This window comes from Uloborus diversus, chromosome 3 (genome assembly GCF_026930045.1).
Source record: "Uloborus diversus isolate 005 chromosome 3, Udiv.v.3.1, whole genome shotgun sequence".
NCBI classification, from domain to species: domain Eukaryota; kingdom Metazoa; phylum Arthropoda; class Arachnida; order Araneae; family Uloboridae; genus Uloborus; species Uloborus diversus.
Genome location: NC_072733.1, coordinates 212,845,947 through 212,861,987, shown reverse-complemented (window position 1 = coordinate 212,861,987; position 16,041 = coordinate 212,845,947). Strand labels below are relative to the sequence as shown.

The window sequence follows — 16,041 nt, the reverse complement described above, 5'->3', positions numbered from 1 at the left end:
ACACCACTGTTTATATTTAATCATTTTTTAATAGAGAAATTGCATAAAATTGACTGTTTTACTCATAACTTTTTTTAATGAACAAATATCAACAAAAAAAAGTAATGGGACCTAAGTTGAACCACCATCTATCCGTTAAAAAAAATAATCATCAAAATCGGCTCTCTAGGTGAGACGCTATGAGTGGACAAACAAAAAACAATTGCATGAAATTGACTTTTTTTAATCATAACATTTTTTCTAATGAACAACTATCGTCAAATGAAGTAACCATTCCCTTATCCATTAAAAGAAGAATCGTCAAAATCGGTTCACTAGGTGAGATGCTGTGAGTGGACAAAAAAAAAAAAAAAAAAAACATACGGTATGGACTGATAACCGCCTCCTTTTTGAAGTCAATTAAAAAAAGTATCGCCCGTGCAACGAATGAAAATAACCACAATTTCATCAAGATTAGGAATTGTGAAAACTAGATGATAATAAGTGTGAAGTACACTGCTGAAAACAATTAGGGGAGCACATGGTTTTAACAAAATTACGCAAAGATGTATACCAATAAGTAACATAAAATGAATCATCCATAACTTAATGCTTACCAGGAAACGGAACAAGAAAACTTTATATGTAAATCAAAGTTCATGACGTCAAAAACCAGAAAAAGGAGATAAGGGCAGAAATCGGGATAATGCAAAAACGTCTGTTTTATTGCTGTAACTGAAATTCGATTGCGCAGTATTTGTTTTTGAGATAAGGTTACTTGAGAATGTCTCAACAACGTGATATACCGGAATCCATGGCATGTTATAGGCACACTGGAATCCGAACAAACACAACGTAGTGTCGCGGACGCTGTTGGAGTCGCCAGAAGTGTTGTTACAAGGCTGTGGAATCGATTCCAAGAAACAGGAAATGTTAGACGCCGACCAGGGAAAGGTCGGCATGCTCCACTACAGCAACTGATGACCGGTATATACGGTTTACAGCCCGTCGAAACAAAACAGAGAATGCTACGCAGCTGCAAAGACAGTTGCGCTTCGCTACAGGACGAAAGGTGGCCAGCCAAACAGTACGTAATCGGCTTCATGAGGGAGGGCTTTATGCACGTAGGCCAATGGTCTGCATTCCGTGGACCCCACGCCACTGTGCGGCCCTAAGAAGATTGGTTGTTGAACATTGAGATTGGGAGCAACATGATTGCAGCCAAGTGCTGTTGACAGACGAGTCGCGATTCAGTCTGGAGTGTGACACCCGACGTGTTCTGGACGGTTCGACGTGGAGGGACAGGGGCACTCGAAATAACCCCGCATTCGTTCGTGAAAGGTCACAAAACCGACGAGCTGTTTGGATGGTATGTGGTGGAATCAGCATAGGCGGACGTAGGGGCCTGCATATCATTCGGAATGTCACTTTGGCGGGCCTAACCCTTTCAATACCTAAACTCTGCATGTAATTTTGAACATTTTTGAAATTGGAAGTACGCATCTAGGTCTAACCTTTGCGAAAATAGAGGTCTTGCAGCTTAATGTGGAACACCGTATATATATATACTAGGGGGCTATCGCCCCCTGCTCGCTATCGCTCGCCAACCCCCGGAACTGCTTACGCAGTTCCCTGTGGATCGCTTCGCGATCCATGCTCGCTTCGCTCGCTCGCTGTATGCCAATACATTAGCCTAGCTAAAATTTTCCGTAAAAATTAAAGTTGGTAATTGCATTTAGGTCACCATCCATTTAACCAATATGAAAATTACGTTCATAATGTTAATTTGTCTGCTTTAGCCAGATTTTCGACAGTTTAACTTTGCTGTATGTAAGATGACTGCCTTGGCAATGTGCACAACTTTACCATTATAGATACAAAAGTGTCTGTCATTGCTTTGGAGAGATTGCACTTCTACCTGTTGGTCCGCGGAAGGTATTTTATTTCCCTTCTACCACCCATTGGAAAACCAATGAAGGCATTCCCCTATCCGCCACCTGGGGACGCGCCCTCTAGGGGTTACAGGCTCCCCCGAGGGATGTATTTACATTATTTACACTCTTATATATATTTACATATTTACACTCTTATATATTCTAATCTGAGAAAACTTCCTCATATACACAATTAAAAATGTCCCGTTTGGGAGCCACAACTGACACTGCTTCAAAAGATCTTGTTCTTGATAATGCCACATAGAGCTGGCCATGACTAAAAACAGACTCAGAGAGCACCAAACATATTTTCTCAAACGCTTGTCCTTCTTGTTGTTATTCTGAATCCTTGCCACGTCACGAACAAAAAATGGTTTAACTAAAAACGCGAAAACTCGCCAAGGCTACTTTGCTTGCACAATACTAAAACTACTATAACCCTAAACAAATTTGGCGAAACCTTTCAGCTGAGAATAAAAGGAATAAAGTAAATTCTTTCTCGGTTATTCATTTTGAACTGAACTGTCGTACTGAAGCAGAGAATAGACGACGCTCAAAGCGCCTACGCGTTCAAAACAACATTGCCGATGAACATGATTGTGGAGCAATGTGTGAAGAATGCGAATTTTGTGGTGCTCTTTATTGGCAGAAAGAGCGTAATACTGCAAATAAATATACTAAATGTTGCCATGACGGAAAGGTGCGGTTACCGGCATTGTGTGACGCACCTGATCTGTTGAAGGAACTGCTGACTGAAAATTCCCCAGCCGCTAAAAATTATCGGCAGCGAATCAGAGAATACAACTCTGGAAATGGCTCGTCTTAAATTGGATTCAAGAACGGTTTCCTGCCTTCTTTGAGCTTTTCTTTGCTGATTAAGGTTGAAATGGGCCACAGCCCGACTCAAACTCATCTCAAAAAAAAAAAAAGTTCGTTGAGTATTCTGTGATTCAAGATTTCAAAACAACGTAGAAGTTTGTCTACATGATTTATCGGCGAAGTGTTGCCAACAGAGGTTTAGAAATTCACCCCTTCATTTGCCGGCACGTAAGAGAATTATATATATATATATATATATATATATATATATATATATATATATATATATATATATATATATATATATATATATATATATATATATATATGCTGAAACAAATTAAAAAAAATTAGAAAATAATACAATAAAATAAAATGGAGTAAACCAAAAGGCCAATGTTGCGCTAAGCAGCCAAACAAACAACCAGGTACCCCATAAACACATAAGGGATTTACAAAATTAAACAAATAAGAATACTAAAACTAATAATAAGACTAAGTTGATGAAGCCAGAACCCCTCAGCATCCTAAGGTCAATAGACCCAAAATTTCAAACTAAAACTAAAGCGAGGATGTCCCGTCCCGAAAAAGCTAGCATTCAGTAGTACATATAGGGCTAAACGTACCGTATGCGAAAACTGAAGACCTTTGAATTTCTGCTGGTGGTACGGTGGAGGATTATTATTGATAGCCATTGGCTTCGAATAGTCGAGACGAAACCCTAGTGTATAGTTTTAGGTCCTAGTTCCAGAAAATCTTTGTTCAGTTTTCGCATACGGTGCGTTTAGCCCGACGTATTACTGAATGCTAGCTTTTTCGGAACGGGACATCCTCGCTTTCGTTTTTAAAATTTTGGGTCTGTTGACATTAGGATGGTTCCACTGCTGAGGAGTTCTGGCTTCATCAACTTAGTCTTATTATTAGTTTTAGTATTCTTATTTGTTTAATTTTGTAAATCCCTTATGTGTTTATTGTTTTGTAATATATATATATTTGCGTACTGTAATATTTGAGACTAAATCACTTAAAACTACTAATGCGTAAAAAATCTTGATTAAATTATTTCCTTCGAAAATTATGATAATTTTCCCTTTGTACGACGATGCTGCAAAAGTAGTTCAGCTGCTCTACTTTGCAAGCACGAAAGTATGATCTTGAAAACCGTCGATTAAAAAACTAGCGAAAAACCGCCCCTTCACTTGTACTGCCTTACGCCTCTGAGTCGATGTTTTTTTTTTCTGGGGGGGGGGGAGGTCGTGAAACAATAAACGTTGCAGTTTTGTGTTACATTTTTAAACGCAGAAGATATGAAGCGCATTGGGCCTGTAACACATTATTTCTTATGCATTTCATAGTGGACTGAACACAAAGCAGTAATGAGAAGTGACTTAAATCATTTTTCTGGTTTCAAATAAGTTTCAGTAGTAATTTTGTACAGGATCAAGCGAGTATTTTTTGGTTAAAACGTAAGTTAAAGCGGGAATGCGTTGAAAATAGAGACTGTATATACGGTAAGAAATAGCACTATCGGTACTGAAGAAATTCGGGACCAACGAGAAATACTTTAAATGCGTGGAAACGTTAAATGCGGAGAAGCTACATCAGAGTTCTACTCCATTAATATATGAGCAAAAAATGTCGTATTTACGTTAATATTTATTTTATTTAACGGCGAAATACTATGAAAATCGCTTAATTTCATATTGAAAACAATGAAGAAATAGAATTTTTAAATCAAGATTTGAGGTAACTGCTTTCGAAAATGATGTCTCTTAAATGTATGCCGTGTTTACATGAAAAATCAAAAATACTCTGATAACTTTCCTATGAAAAAAAGTTATTTCGTTATTTGTTTAAACCAAAAGACCCGATCAGTTTTGTTCCAAAAGGGGTAAAGTCATTTTTTCTCTTTTTACTTCTGAATAACTATATTATCAGGGTTTTTTTTTACCTATATAATTTATTCTTATTATCTACTGATTGCTTCCGCGCCCCATCCTGTAGTTTAGAAGTTTTTTTGACTTGAATTCGTCGGTTCTTTCGTATATATCCACTTGCATTGCTTAGTAATTTTAATACCTTATTGGTATTTACTACAGCAAGATCCTTACCGAAAATGAAGAGAACAACCAAAAATATACTGTTATATTACAATCAGGGGAAATAACATCGAATTCAAAATTTTAATCTAGAGTAACATTAATAGTACATATATTTTAACATTGAAATATCCTACCTTTTTTTTTCAATGTAACGTTTTTCGACAAATTAAAAATCAAAAGAAATTTTTAACGATCTATTTTAACTGATGTATTGACGAAAGAAATGCTTTGGTCAAAGTCACAAAAAATACCAGTAAAATAAAAGATACTTCACTCGCTTCATGCAATAACGCAAACGAAAGCTATACGTTAGCACGATACGAATCAAAAAAAAAAAAAAAAAAAGCGAGACAGAGAGAAAATATTTCCTTCTCAAACTGTTTTTTTTTTCTTTGCTGTGTTCTGTTTGTTACACGTCTTTTCGCAGCAAAAAGCTTAGCATATTTCTAAAACTTCCTAATTGCTTTTGATAATTAAGTGTTGCTAATCTAGTATGTAAGAAAATGTTGATAGATAGTAGCAAGTAACTTTAATGTATGATGGAAACAGCAAATAAACTGAACAATAAGTAGTCAACGTACTTTGAAACACTTTTAAATACGTTCGAAAGTCTTAAAAGCTACACTTTGATCAAATGCCTGTACTTACGCGAGATTTTGGAGAGTAATCCAAGAAGTGTCCAGTTTTAATCTATTTTTGAATTTGATTCAATGTGAAAGTGCTTTAAATTCCAACTTCCTTCGTCCACCATTGAAGTGGTTGAACGATGTCAGAGCGCATGCGCAAACGAGTCACCCGTATTCCGTTGTCACTTCGCACCTCTATTAGCCTCGATCACCCAGTAAGGTACCAAAAGGCATCTTTAACACATTTCTTAGCCTCCATTGCACCCTGATGCACAGTTTTTGCACCCGTTAGGAACCTCTGGTTCTAACAGTGCAGGGCCTTTATGTGTTAATGGATTGTGCAATTTGGTTCCATTCCAACGTACCAAAAAGGGTCTTTGCTCACATTTTGGAAAATCTTCGTTAGTGTCACAGTCTTGCCACCCCAGTATCCCCCACACCTACTAATGTAATTGGTTTATCGGGTTTAAATGCCACGGCAAATTACAGTCAATGGTTCACAAAGACCTCCAAAATTTCATCATGGTACTGAAGGGGAGGGAAAGTCCCAAAGACTTTCTAATTCACGGAGTTTACGAGCACGTACTGAGATTGCCGTAGAATAAACAATGCAGCTTTAAGGGGCCGTACACTGTTAAAAATTCAGGAAGATTTTTCTGGTAATTGTTACTGCAAAATGGCGGACTTAACGCATCGCTGATTTCTACGGTAATTTCTACCGGAGAAATAAGCGATCCCAGCGCCAATTGGTTGCTGTGGGCTACCGAGGAAACCGTAAAATTTTACAGTAACATTTGATTTTTACGGTAATAGTTACTGGCAACATGGATGCCAGTAACAATTACCGTAAATTTTCCGGAAAATTTTTAACAGTGTAGAATAAACAATGCAGCTTTAAGGGGCCAAATACTAAGTTTTTTCGAAATTAGTGTAGAGGTCACCCTACAATTTTTAGGTTAAATGAAGATATTTTTAAATCGCACTTTAAATCCGCCTCTTACGCATCCCAGATGCATAGTTTGTAGGATTTTAATCATTGCAATCCATTACGATCCTTTCAAAATATCATATGGAAAAAAAAATCTAGTCTTAACGTTTCCTTTAAAAAAAAATGTCCTGTTTCTGCTCGGGTGCCGAGAAATCACAAATCGAAATTTAGTATCGAGTTCCAGAATAAATCTGTATTATTTCCAATTACATATACCTTTTGTATTCGGGTAATCGAAATTATGCTGATAATGCCATAAAGTTTTGGCGTTGTTTAGATCTAGTGTCTTTATTTCCAATAAATAATCGAATGTTATCGAATAGCCTCAATAACAGATAATAGCTTTCTCAATGCATACATACCTAACATCTACGCGACTTCAAAGAAAGCGTTGGATGATAACTTTTTATCGCGTTTTATTTTGAATATAACAATTGAAGATTTTCTTTCTTGTTAGATCAAGAATTCTATAACTATATAAAGTATTGCAAGCATATAATTGCGTAGTATTGAAAGTAATGGCTTACTCCAGAGCAATTTTCTCAAAGGGTTGATTTCGGGGCTTTAAAAAAAAAATGTGGTTATGATTTTTGATCGGGTAATCACTGACTGCTTAGCTGTTTTAAGTTATTGACGCTTATGTTCTGCTGTTGCTCTGATTTTTTTTTTTTTGATGTTTGGAAATCAAAAAGACCATTTTTTTCAGACAATTTGTCGAAAACCGAGAAGCAGGTGTCGTATACCCCTCCCCCCCCCTCAGAGTTCTCGGTTTTTTCAAGCCTCAAGCTTTTAGACATTGCGACCCCCTTTTTAGACTTAATTTTTGTGTCATGAATTATTTTATGAGAGACAGTATCAGACCTTACTGATTTTATAATCTTGCAGTAGTTTTCTGACAGTTATTGACCTTGCGCTCCTTCAAGTTCTAGCATTGCGCGCAGCACGAAAAAGAAACAAACGAAGATGAATCATGACATCGACTCTTTTGACTGCCTTTTACAAAAAAGGAAGTATTGTATTCGCGAAAAAAATTTCACTCAAAAATCGGCCTTAATTTCCATTTTACTCACCCCCGAATGAATGTTGAGTTTTTTTTTTCGACCCGACCACACGTACAAATGTACCTAAGAACGTATAGACGCCTGAAATATCCATTTTGACGTTTCCCGAGTTAATTACAACGAGTTTTCTCGTGACGTCTGTATGTACGTTTGTGTGTATGTATGTCGCATAACTCAAGAACGGAATGTCCTAGAAAGTTGACATTCGGTACGTAGACTCCTAGTGGGGTCTAGTTGTGCACCTTCCTCTTTGGTTGCATTCGGATGCTCCAAAGGGGGTCTTTTGCCCCTTTTTTGGGGGGAAATCATTGTTAATTTCGATGTAAACTCAAGTGGTGTTATATTTTGGCGGATACTTGGCGAGATATCGCCAGTCTTTTGGTCGCCAAGTTTTGTCGCCAACTTGGCGACAAATTTGGCATTTTTTAAAAAATCTGGTTTTAATTTGGCCACTGGTGATATTTAGAGAGTAAACTATTGAATCACATTAAAACTGCCAATGATGAGAAAATGACATTAAATTGGAGTAAAAGGAAGTCATGTGATGCACACATCAGCTCGTTTTAATAAAAACACAGCAATAAATTAATTTCCTTTAAACTTTTCTTCCATATCTCGAGAACCCACTGGACCCACCTTTTGAGAACCCCTGCTCTAGAGACAGCGCCCTCAATTTGTTCCTACTTTCGACAGTTTTGTAGCGATTTATTTGGAGGAGAAGGGAGCATTATATTAGCCATTAATATTCTTTTGAGGGACTTGTGAGGTGAAAAGTTCTAAAGCGTGCACATTTGTAGAGAGTTGGGAGACTCAAGAATATTGAATTCACTCTTAGGAGCGGCATAGGTTTTGACTGAATAGCTTACTAAGCGGACCTCAACATTTATGCAGAAAAGTATTTTTAAGCTTCATATACTACTGATGCTTTTGAAATATATACGTATATATAAAGATGTCCGATAGGGTGGGCCGAACAAGCTCATTTTGACTTCCTTTTACAAAAAAGGAAGTATTGTATTCGCGAAAAAATTTTCAATCAAAAATTGGCCTTAATTTCTATTTTGCTCACCCCCAAAAGAATGTTGAATTTTTTTTCGATTCGACCACACGTACATGTGTACCTAAGAACGTATAGACGCCCGAAATATCCATTTTGACGTTTCCCGAGTTAATTTCAACGAGTTTTCTCGTGACGTCTGTATGAATGTATGTGTGTATGTATGTCGCATAACTCAAGAACGGTATGTCCTAGAAAGTTGAAATTTGGTACGTGGACTCCTAGTAGGGTCTAGTTGTGCACCTCCCCTTTTGGTTGAATTCGGGTGCTTCTAAAGGGGTCTTTTGCCCCTTTTTGGGTGGAAATCATTGTTAATTTCAATATTCACGACGTCGATTTAGCTCGGGCGCGCATGCGCAGAAGAATCAAGTTTTCGCCACGGCGAAGAGCGACGCCAACGATCGGCGTGTTAGCTCCTTGCAAACCAAGGCTTTACCCACTTCCCTTCGTCATCTTATCCCATGCGTAGGATAACATGACGAAAACGTTTATCGCTTTTCTATCACACAGTTTTCGTATTTCTGAAGGGGATAATCGTAGTTTCAATTTTTTAAAAATAAAGACTAACAATTTTAAGAAGTTGAGGGTATAAGTTTTAAATTTCAATTCACATTCGAAAGTGTGAATTTTTTTTTTTTTTTTTTTGAAGTTTAATATCGTCATCTTACCACACTTTCTCCTTATTTTCTAAACTTTAGATGGAAATGTTTTTGGTTACTTACTGCTAGAAAATTTACTTTTATTGGATGTACAGTTGATGTAAAGGGTGTCCCAAATTTAACGCAAGATTTGAATATGCCGCTATTTTTGAAGTAAATTGTTGGTAACCCATAATAAAGAACAATTTGACAGCTGAGAGTTTAGGGTTAATGAAAATGCCGCGTTATACGATACAACAACGTATTTTCATTACTAAACAATATTTCAAAACTAATGAAAGTTGAGGCTCGTCAAGCAGTAACTGTTATCGGGGATCAGAATTTGGTCCTTATATCGAGTGAATTAATTACATTAGATTTCTTCTTAAGGGGTTTCTTGAAGTCAAAAGTCTATGTCAACAAGTCCACAACCACTCTTGCATAACTATGTCGCTATATCGAACACCAGGAGCAGCTACTGTTTATGACCAACCTCATTTTTTTATAATTTTCAAAATATTGTTAATAATGAAAACAACCTTATTGTATCGTTTTAACCTCTATTTTTACTAACCCTAAAATCTCAGCTATCACATTGTTCTATTTTCAGGCTCGCCAGCAATTTACTGAAAAAATGGCGGCAAATTGAAATCTTGCGTTAATTTTGGGACACCCTTTAATAGACCTGATGTAAATTGCTTTTTTCTTTTACAAATCTTTTTCAGATAAGAGAGTTTAATTAGAATACAATTGAAGGTGTTCAACTCAAGTCTTGGGAAAAAGCGATGTCTTCTCAAGATAATGAAAAGATTCCTCTGTAAGTATAATGCATCATTTTTCATAATATTGTGCCATTTATAACATGCCATGTTTGCTTTCAAATGTTTTTTATTTTAAGAACTTAGTTGGAAGCCCTTTCTCTATAAAAATAGAAAAGCAACTATCCCCAAACATAGAGCTAACAAGAAATTCGTCTAGATTTACATGCGCCTACTATTTCACTTCGATTTTCTATATCTGTAACTTCCCTCAGTATTTCATCCGCTAGAACTGTTAGTTCTGATGCTTCAGCTGATTCCGATCATTGAGTGTGTTTTCAAATAGAAACATTTTAAATGAAACCACTTTTTTTTTTCCAGTACGAAGGCCGTACTAAAGAAAAAAGCGGAAAAAAGAAATTACAGAACTGAATTTAGTGAAGAATAGTCCATAGACATAGAACTTTCAAATCTGAGCAGGAAAAAAAAAATCAGAAAGATGGGCACATTTACTTCTAACAAGATCAAGTTTGGTGTGAAAATTATTTTATTTCTTAATCGTTACCAAAAGAAGAAAATACATGAAAAATGAAAGTACAAATTTTACGTCCCTATAATTATTCAGATAAAGTACTTTGAATTCCCAACTTTACTTGCTACCAAACGGCACGACCTTGAGGGTCACGGATTTAGACAAAATTCTATATATAGGTTCATTCCCACTAGATATGAGCCCAGGTAAAGCGGTTTGACTGCATAGGCCCTAGTTCGGCTGCAACGGAGGTCTAAAGTTGATAATTCGGACCCAGAAATACAATGGAGTTTCCTTTAGAATTCCCATTTTTACCCCTTTTCTGCTGTTGTACTTCAGTATGAGCCATTTGCACGCACTTACCTTTTAACTAATTACAGTGAATACCAATTTTTATTAAGTGGTTTTAAAATTTAAATTGACTGTACTTTTAATTTCAATAATTTGAATGCCAAAATAACATAGTTGCTGGATATTTATCGTTTTCAAACGAAACTAATTATTTTCGTTTTATGTCAATCCTTTCGTAGTAAAAAGTATTTATCGTTTGCTAATGAAAACATTTACTTTAACTGCATATTTATCATCTGCTATCAAAGATGTTCCACAATGATGAGGAAAAACTGGGAGAAGGAGAAAAAGCTCTGATTGTTATGTAGCGTATTGTATGTGCACATGGCACATATAAAAACAAAAATACAAGATCATTTCGATTATTCGAGTAACTTAAATAATGCTCATAAATAAATAGGTGTTCTCTTTTCCACTCGTTGTACTAACAAAAGATGACAAATATGTAGGGACATCGAACACAGTGTCGAAGTCTGAAATTCCAATGGAAATGCCATTGCATTTCTGGTGCCAAAATAGCAACTTTTGAACCTCATTTCAACCAAACTAGGCCCTATGCAGTCAAACCGCTTTACGTGGGCTCATATCTAGTAAAAATGAACCTATATATAGAATTTTGTCCAAATCCGTGACCCTCAAGGTCGCGCCGTTTGGTCGTTAGATTTAATTAGTCAATCTCTAACTAAGATCAGTGGGAAGTCTTCGTACAAATGTATCTCTGTTTATGCTTCCTGAAACACAATTCAAATACAGTAGACTCCAATTATCCGAATCAATGAGAATCGGATTCCATTCGGAAAATCGAAAATTCGGATAATTGGATTTTTTCCGAAGAAAGGGTTTATGTATTTTAATTATTACTCTTCGGTAACAATAAGAAAAAAAAAAAAAACTTTAAAGCCAAGTTTTTTAGTGTGTTTTCAGTATCCTGAGACAATTTTCAGATTCTTCAAGTCACGGTATCAGATAAGCAAGCTTTTGAAAACAAGTGCTTTAGGGAGGGAGGAGGGGGGGGGGACAAATCAAATTTCAGCTGTCGATTCCATACATTGCTTTACAAACTCAACATCAGCGTGATTTTTAGTAATTTGTTCATAAATGAAACTACGAACTTAAACACTGCATTCTTTTTTTCAGCATTTTGTCTCGAGTGGGATTGACGATTTTCTAATTTTTACTTCCTTTTACAAAAAAGGAAGTATTGTATTCGAGAAAAAAATTGGCCTTAATTTCCATTTTGCTCAGCCCCCAAATGAATGTTGAGTTTTTTTTTCAACCCAACCACACGTGGATATGTACCTAGGAACGTACAGACACCCGAAATATCCATTTTGATGAGCCCCCCCCGAGTTAATTACAACGAGTTTTCTCGTGACGTCTGTATGTACGTATGTGTGTATGTATGCCGCATAACTCAAGAACGGAATGTCCTAGAAAGATGAAATTTGGTACTTACACTCCTAGTGGGGTCTAGTTGTGTACCTTCCCTTTTGGTTGCATTCGGATGTTACTAAGGGGGTCTTTTGCTCCTTTGTGGGGGGAAATCATTAATTTCGATGTAAACTCAAGTGGTGTTAAATTTGGCGGACACTTGCCGAGATATCGCCAGTCTTTTGGTCGCCAAGTCTTGTCGCCAACTTGGCGACAAATTTTGACATTTTTTTTTTTGGTTTCAATATGGCCACTGTTGGTGATATTTCGAGAGTAAACAATTGAATCACATTAAAATTGCCAGTAATGGGGAAATGACATTAAATTGGAGTAAAAGGAAGTCATGTGATGCACACATCAGCTCGTTTTTTTTCAAATCTTGATCCTGGTTTAGTCAAAATAGTCCTCGGATTGCGCCCATCTTGGGAGCATGCTAAACGTCATACTGCCGGTTTAAATAGTACTCTTTCACAGGGGCGTAGCTAGGGGGGGGGGTTGGGGACAACCCCCCCCCCCCCCAAAAGTTAGTCACAAAAAAAAGAGAAAAAGAAGAGAGAAGAGAAAGAAAAAAAAGAAGAAAAGGAAAAAATTCCAAGCGATTATATATATATATATATATATATATATATATAAAAGAAGTAACCCCTCCCCCGAAAGTCGGGTCTAGCTACGCCACTGCTCTTTCATAACGGAAATATATTCATTACAAAATAAGCAAACTGTTTTTTTTTTCTGAAATTCTGAAAGCGATTCCCACAGTTGGAGTACAGATAATTGAAGTTCTATTGTACAATATTTAAACGTCTAAAGCAACACAGCAAGATTCAACAGTTCAATATACAGTATTCTTGATTTTCTGCACTTGAAAAGAATAATTTTTAGTGTTGGTTTTCAAAAAGGAAAAAAAAAACGGTTTGAATATCTCCCGTAGGCCATACGGTTAAACTTTTTTCATTGTTTAACAATACCTTTTATATAAAAACATCACTTTCAATATAATTAACGTCAAAAGCAGATTCTTCAACAACATCATGATTTATGAAGGATACAAATTTCCCCTTAGACAAATCTGCTGAAAGCTACACTAACGTAAATAGAAACATTTGTCTGGTGCATACAAAGGCTCGGACCTGCGCTTTTATAACACTAATAAATAATTATAAAAGATTATTAAAAAAAAAAAATACAATTACGTTTTTATGGCGTAATTCGGAATAAGATTCTAAATACAATGCAGTCATAAAATTAAAATCGCCGTTTTTCGACTTACGTTAGTCGAGTCCTGATTTACGGAAATGCGTTAAATTTTTTTCTGAACTGCTTGAAATTTAAAGAAAAATAATTCATTTGAGCTATTCCGTCAAAAGTTATTATCGGGGACAGGTAGAGATGCAAACCGACTGACATGTATTTATCCATTTCATAAGGGGTCTAAGGACCTTTAATCTTCAGAATTTTCGATTTTCTGGAAAAAATATATGTTATGCATAATTTTATTCTGAACAATTTGATACCTTATTTATTACCATACGCCAAAAACTTTTCGAGTTATTGTAAAAATGCTTAAACTTTCCCCGTAGAGATTTATGTTAACAGCAGCTGTTTAAGCCTCTTTTTCTCAGGTGCCGATTTCTTCGGTTTTCTCGTTTTGCGCGCATGATATTTCAGAAAGTTTGTCATATATTTCCGTAAAACTTTTCATGCATATTTGTCTGATACATCTTAACGATCTGAACCTGAATTTCAACTAAAAAATTAAAGTTAATATTTAAAAATAAATATTTTTTTACCCAAAATTTTGGAAATTTTTGATATTAACTTACCAAATTTCAAAAAAATAAATAAATAATTTTAAAAAAATAAATAAATTTAGGTTCAGGTCATAAATATAAACCAGATAAACATACATTAAAAGTTTTACGGACATATATAAAAAACTTTCTGAGATATCATGCGCGCAAAACGAGAAAACCGAAGAAATCGGCACCTGAGAAAAAGAAGCTTAAACAGCTACTGTTAACATAAATCTCTATGGGGAAAGTTTAGGCATTTTTACAATAACTCGAAAAGTTTTTGGCGTATAGTAATAAATAAGGTATCAAATTGTTCAGAATTAAACTGTGCATAACATATATTTTTTTCCATAAAATCAAAAATTTTGAAGTTTAAAGGTCCTTAGACCCCCATAATTCTACTTTCGAATTTTTATTTAAAAGTATTTATTGAAACCGCTTATTTATATTTTGACTAGCGGTCAAAATATAAATAAGCGGTTTCAACTTTTTTAAGTGGTTATTGTTTAAGCGGTTTTAACCATTCAACTAAAACTAGTTTTAGTTGAATGGTTAAAGGCCTATATTAATTTTAATACATTTTTGTCTTTATTTAAAAAAAATATTTAGCTTTAGCTTGAAAATAGGCTAAAACTTATAAGAAAAAACTGTTTGACACTGTTCTCTGTGTATTTATGTTATACATCTGACTTGAACTTTATATGGCAAATGCTTATTGTTACAATAATAGAAGTTCTACTGTATTGGCTAGTATTTGAGAATACTGAGTAAAATTTCATTCGAAATAAACAGTTCAATGTTACTAAAATATTGTGATGGGTTGGAGTTTATTGGTTAAATCAGCATCAATTCGAGTTTTTTCCTTTTTTGGGGGTGACCAATCTGGCTAAATTGGCTCAATATTTGCATGTTTCAATGATACGTTTTAAATGATTCACGCTACTCTCGCATCGCACGAATGGGTTTAGAGATGACAGCCTTGGTTAAATGAATATTATCGTTTTCACTCGTCAGGTGAATAGAACCAGATTATATTTTTATGTTGGTCCTATAGGAACAACAAAGTTGGTCATAAGCATTTACCCATTGCTTCAAGAGACTGTTTACGTAATCGTACGACACAATAACAAGATTATCATTCTGTTAAGGAAGTTTCTTTTTATGAGATGGCAGAATGTTAACTCCTTTGCTGGACACAACGATAAGATAGTTCTCATTCTGTCAAGGAAGTGTTTTTTTTATGGGATGACATCACTGTTAACTCCTTTGCAGAACACACACAGTTAAAAATTTTCCAGAAAATTTACGGTAATTGTTACTGGCATCCATGTTGCCAGTAACTATTACCGTAAAAATCAAATGTTACTGTAAAATTTTACGGTTTCCTCGGTAGGCCACAGCAACCAGTTGGCGCTGGGATTGCTTATTTCTCCGGTATAAATTACCGTAAAAATCAGCGATGCGTCGGCGATGCAATTTTACAGTAACAATTACCAGAAAATCTTCCTGAATTTTTAACAGTGCAATGACAAGGTTGTTATCATTCTGTCAAGGAAGTGTTTTTTTATGAGATGACAATGTTAACTCCTTTGCAGGACACAACAACAAAATTTTTATCACTCCTTCAAGGAAGTGTTTTTCTGAGATGACAATGTTAACTCTTTTGCAGGACCCTAAGCGACCACCATTCGGGCACATACGAGTCTCTGGTCTCCCGTGATAACTCCATCATCTATTGCTGCCACGGGAACGCTGCCGAGGAGTGTTGCAACAACGGCGACTCGCAGTCCGCTACCTCACCTAAAGGCAGGACGGAAAGCATTTTTGTAAGTTTCTTTCCCTCGTCGAATAACCAGTGCTTTCTACAAATAATCTTTCAGCAGCCATAATGGAAGCGTATGGCTGCAAAAGTACATATGAGGCAGTAAAGAAGCAAAGGGATGTAAGTGGCAAAATTGGAAATTTGGAGATA

At 35.8% G+C, this 16,041-nt stretch overlaps 1 protein-coding gene across 1 annotated transcript in view; it reads left to right on the top strand.

Moving 5' to 3' along the window:
- Nucleotides 1-1,413: 1,413 nt before the first annotated feature.
- LOC129218571 (proton-coupled zinc antiporter SLC30A2-like) overlaps nt 1,414-16,041 on the top strand; it is a 47,259-nt gene continuing 32,631 nt past the window's right edge. The window contains 3 exon segments of the mRNA XM_054852881.1: nt 1,414-1,446; nt 9,930-10,021; nt 15,739-15,895. Of these exon segments, the coding sequence (XP_054708856.1) occupies nt 9,990-10,021; nt 15,739-15,895 (189 nt within the window). The 5' untranslated portion in view covers nt 1,414-1,446; nt 9,930-9,989.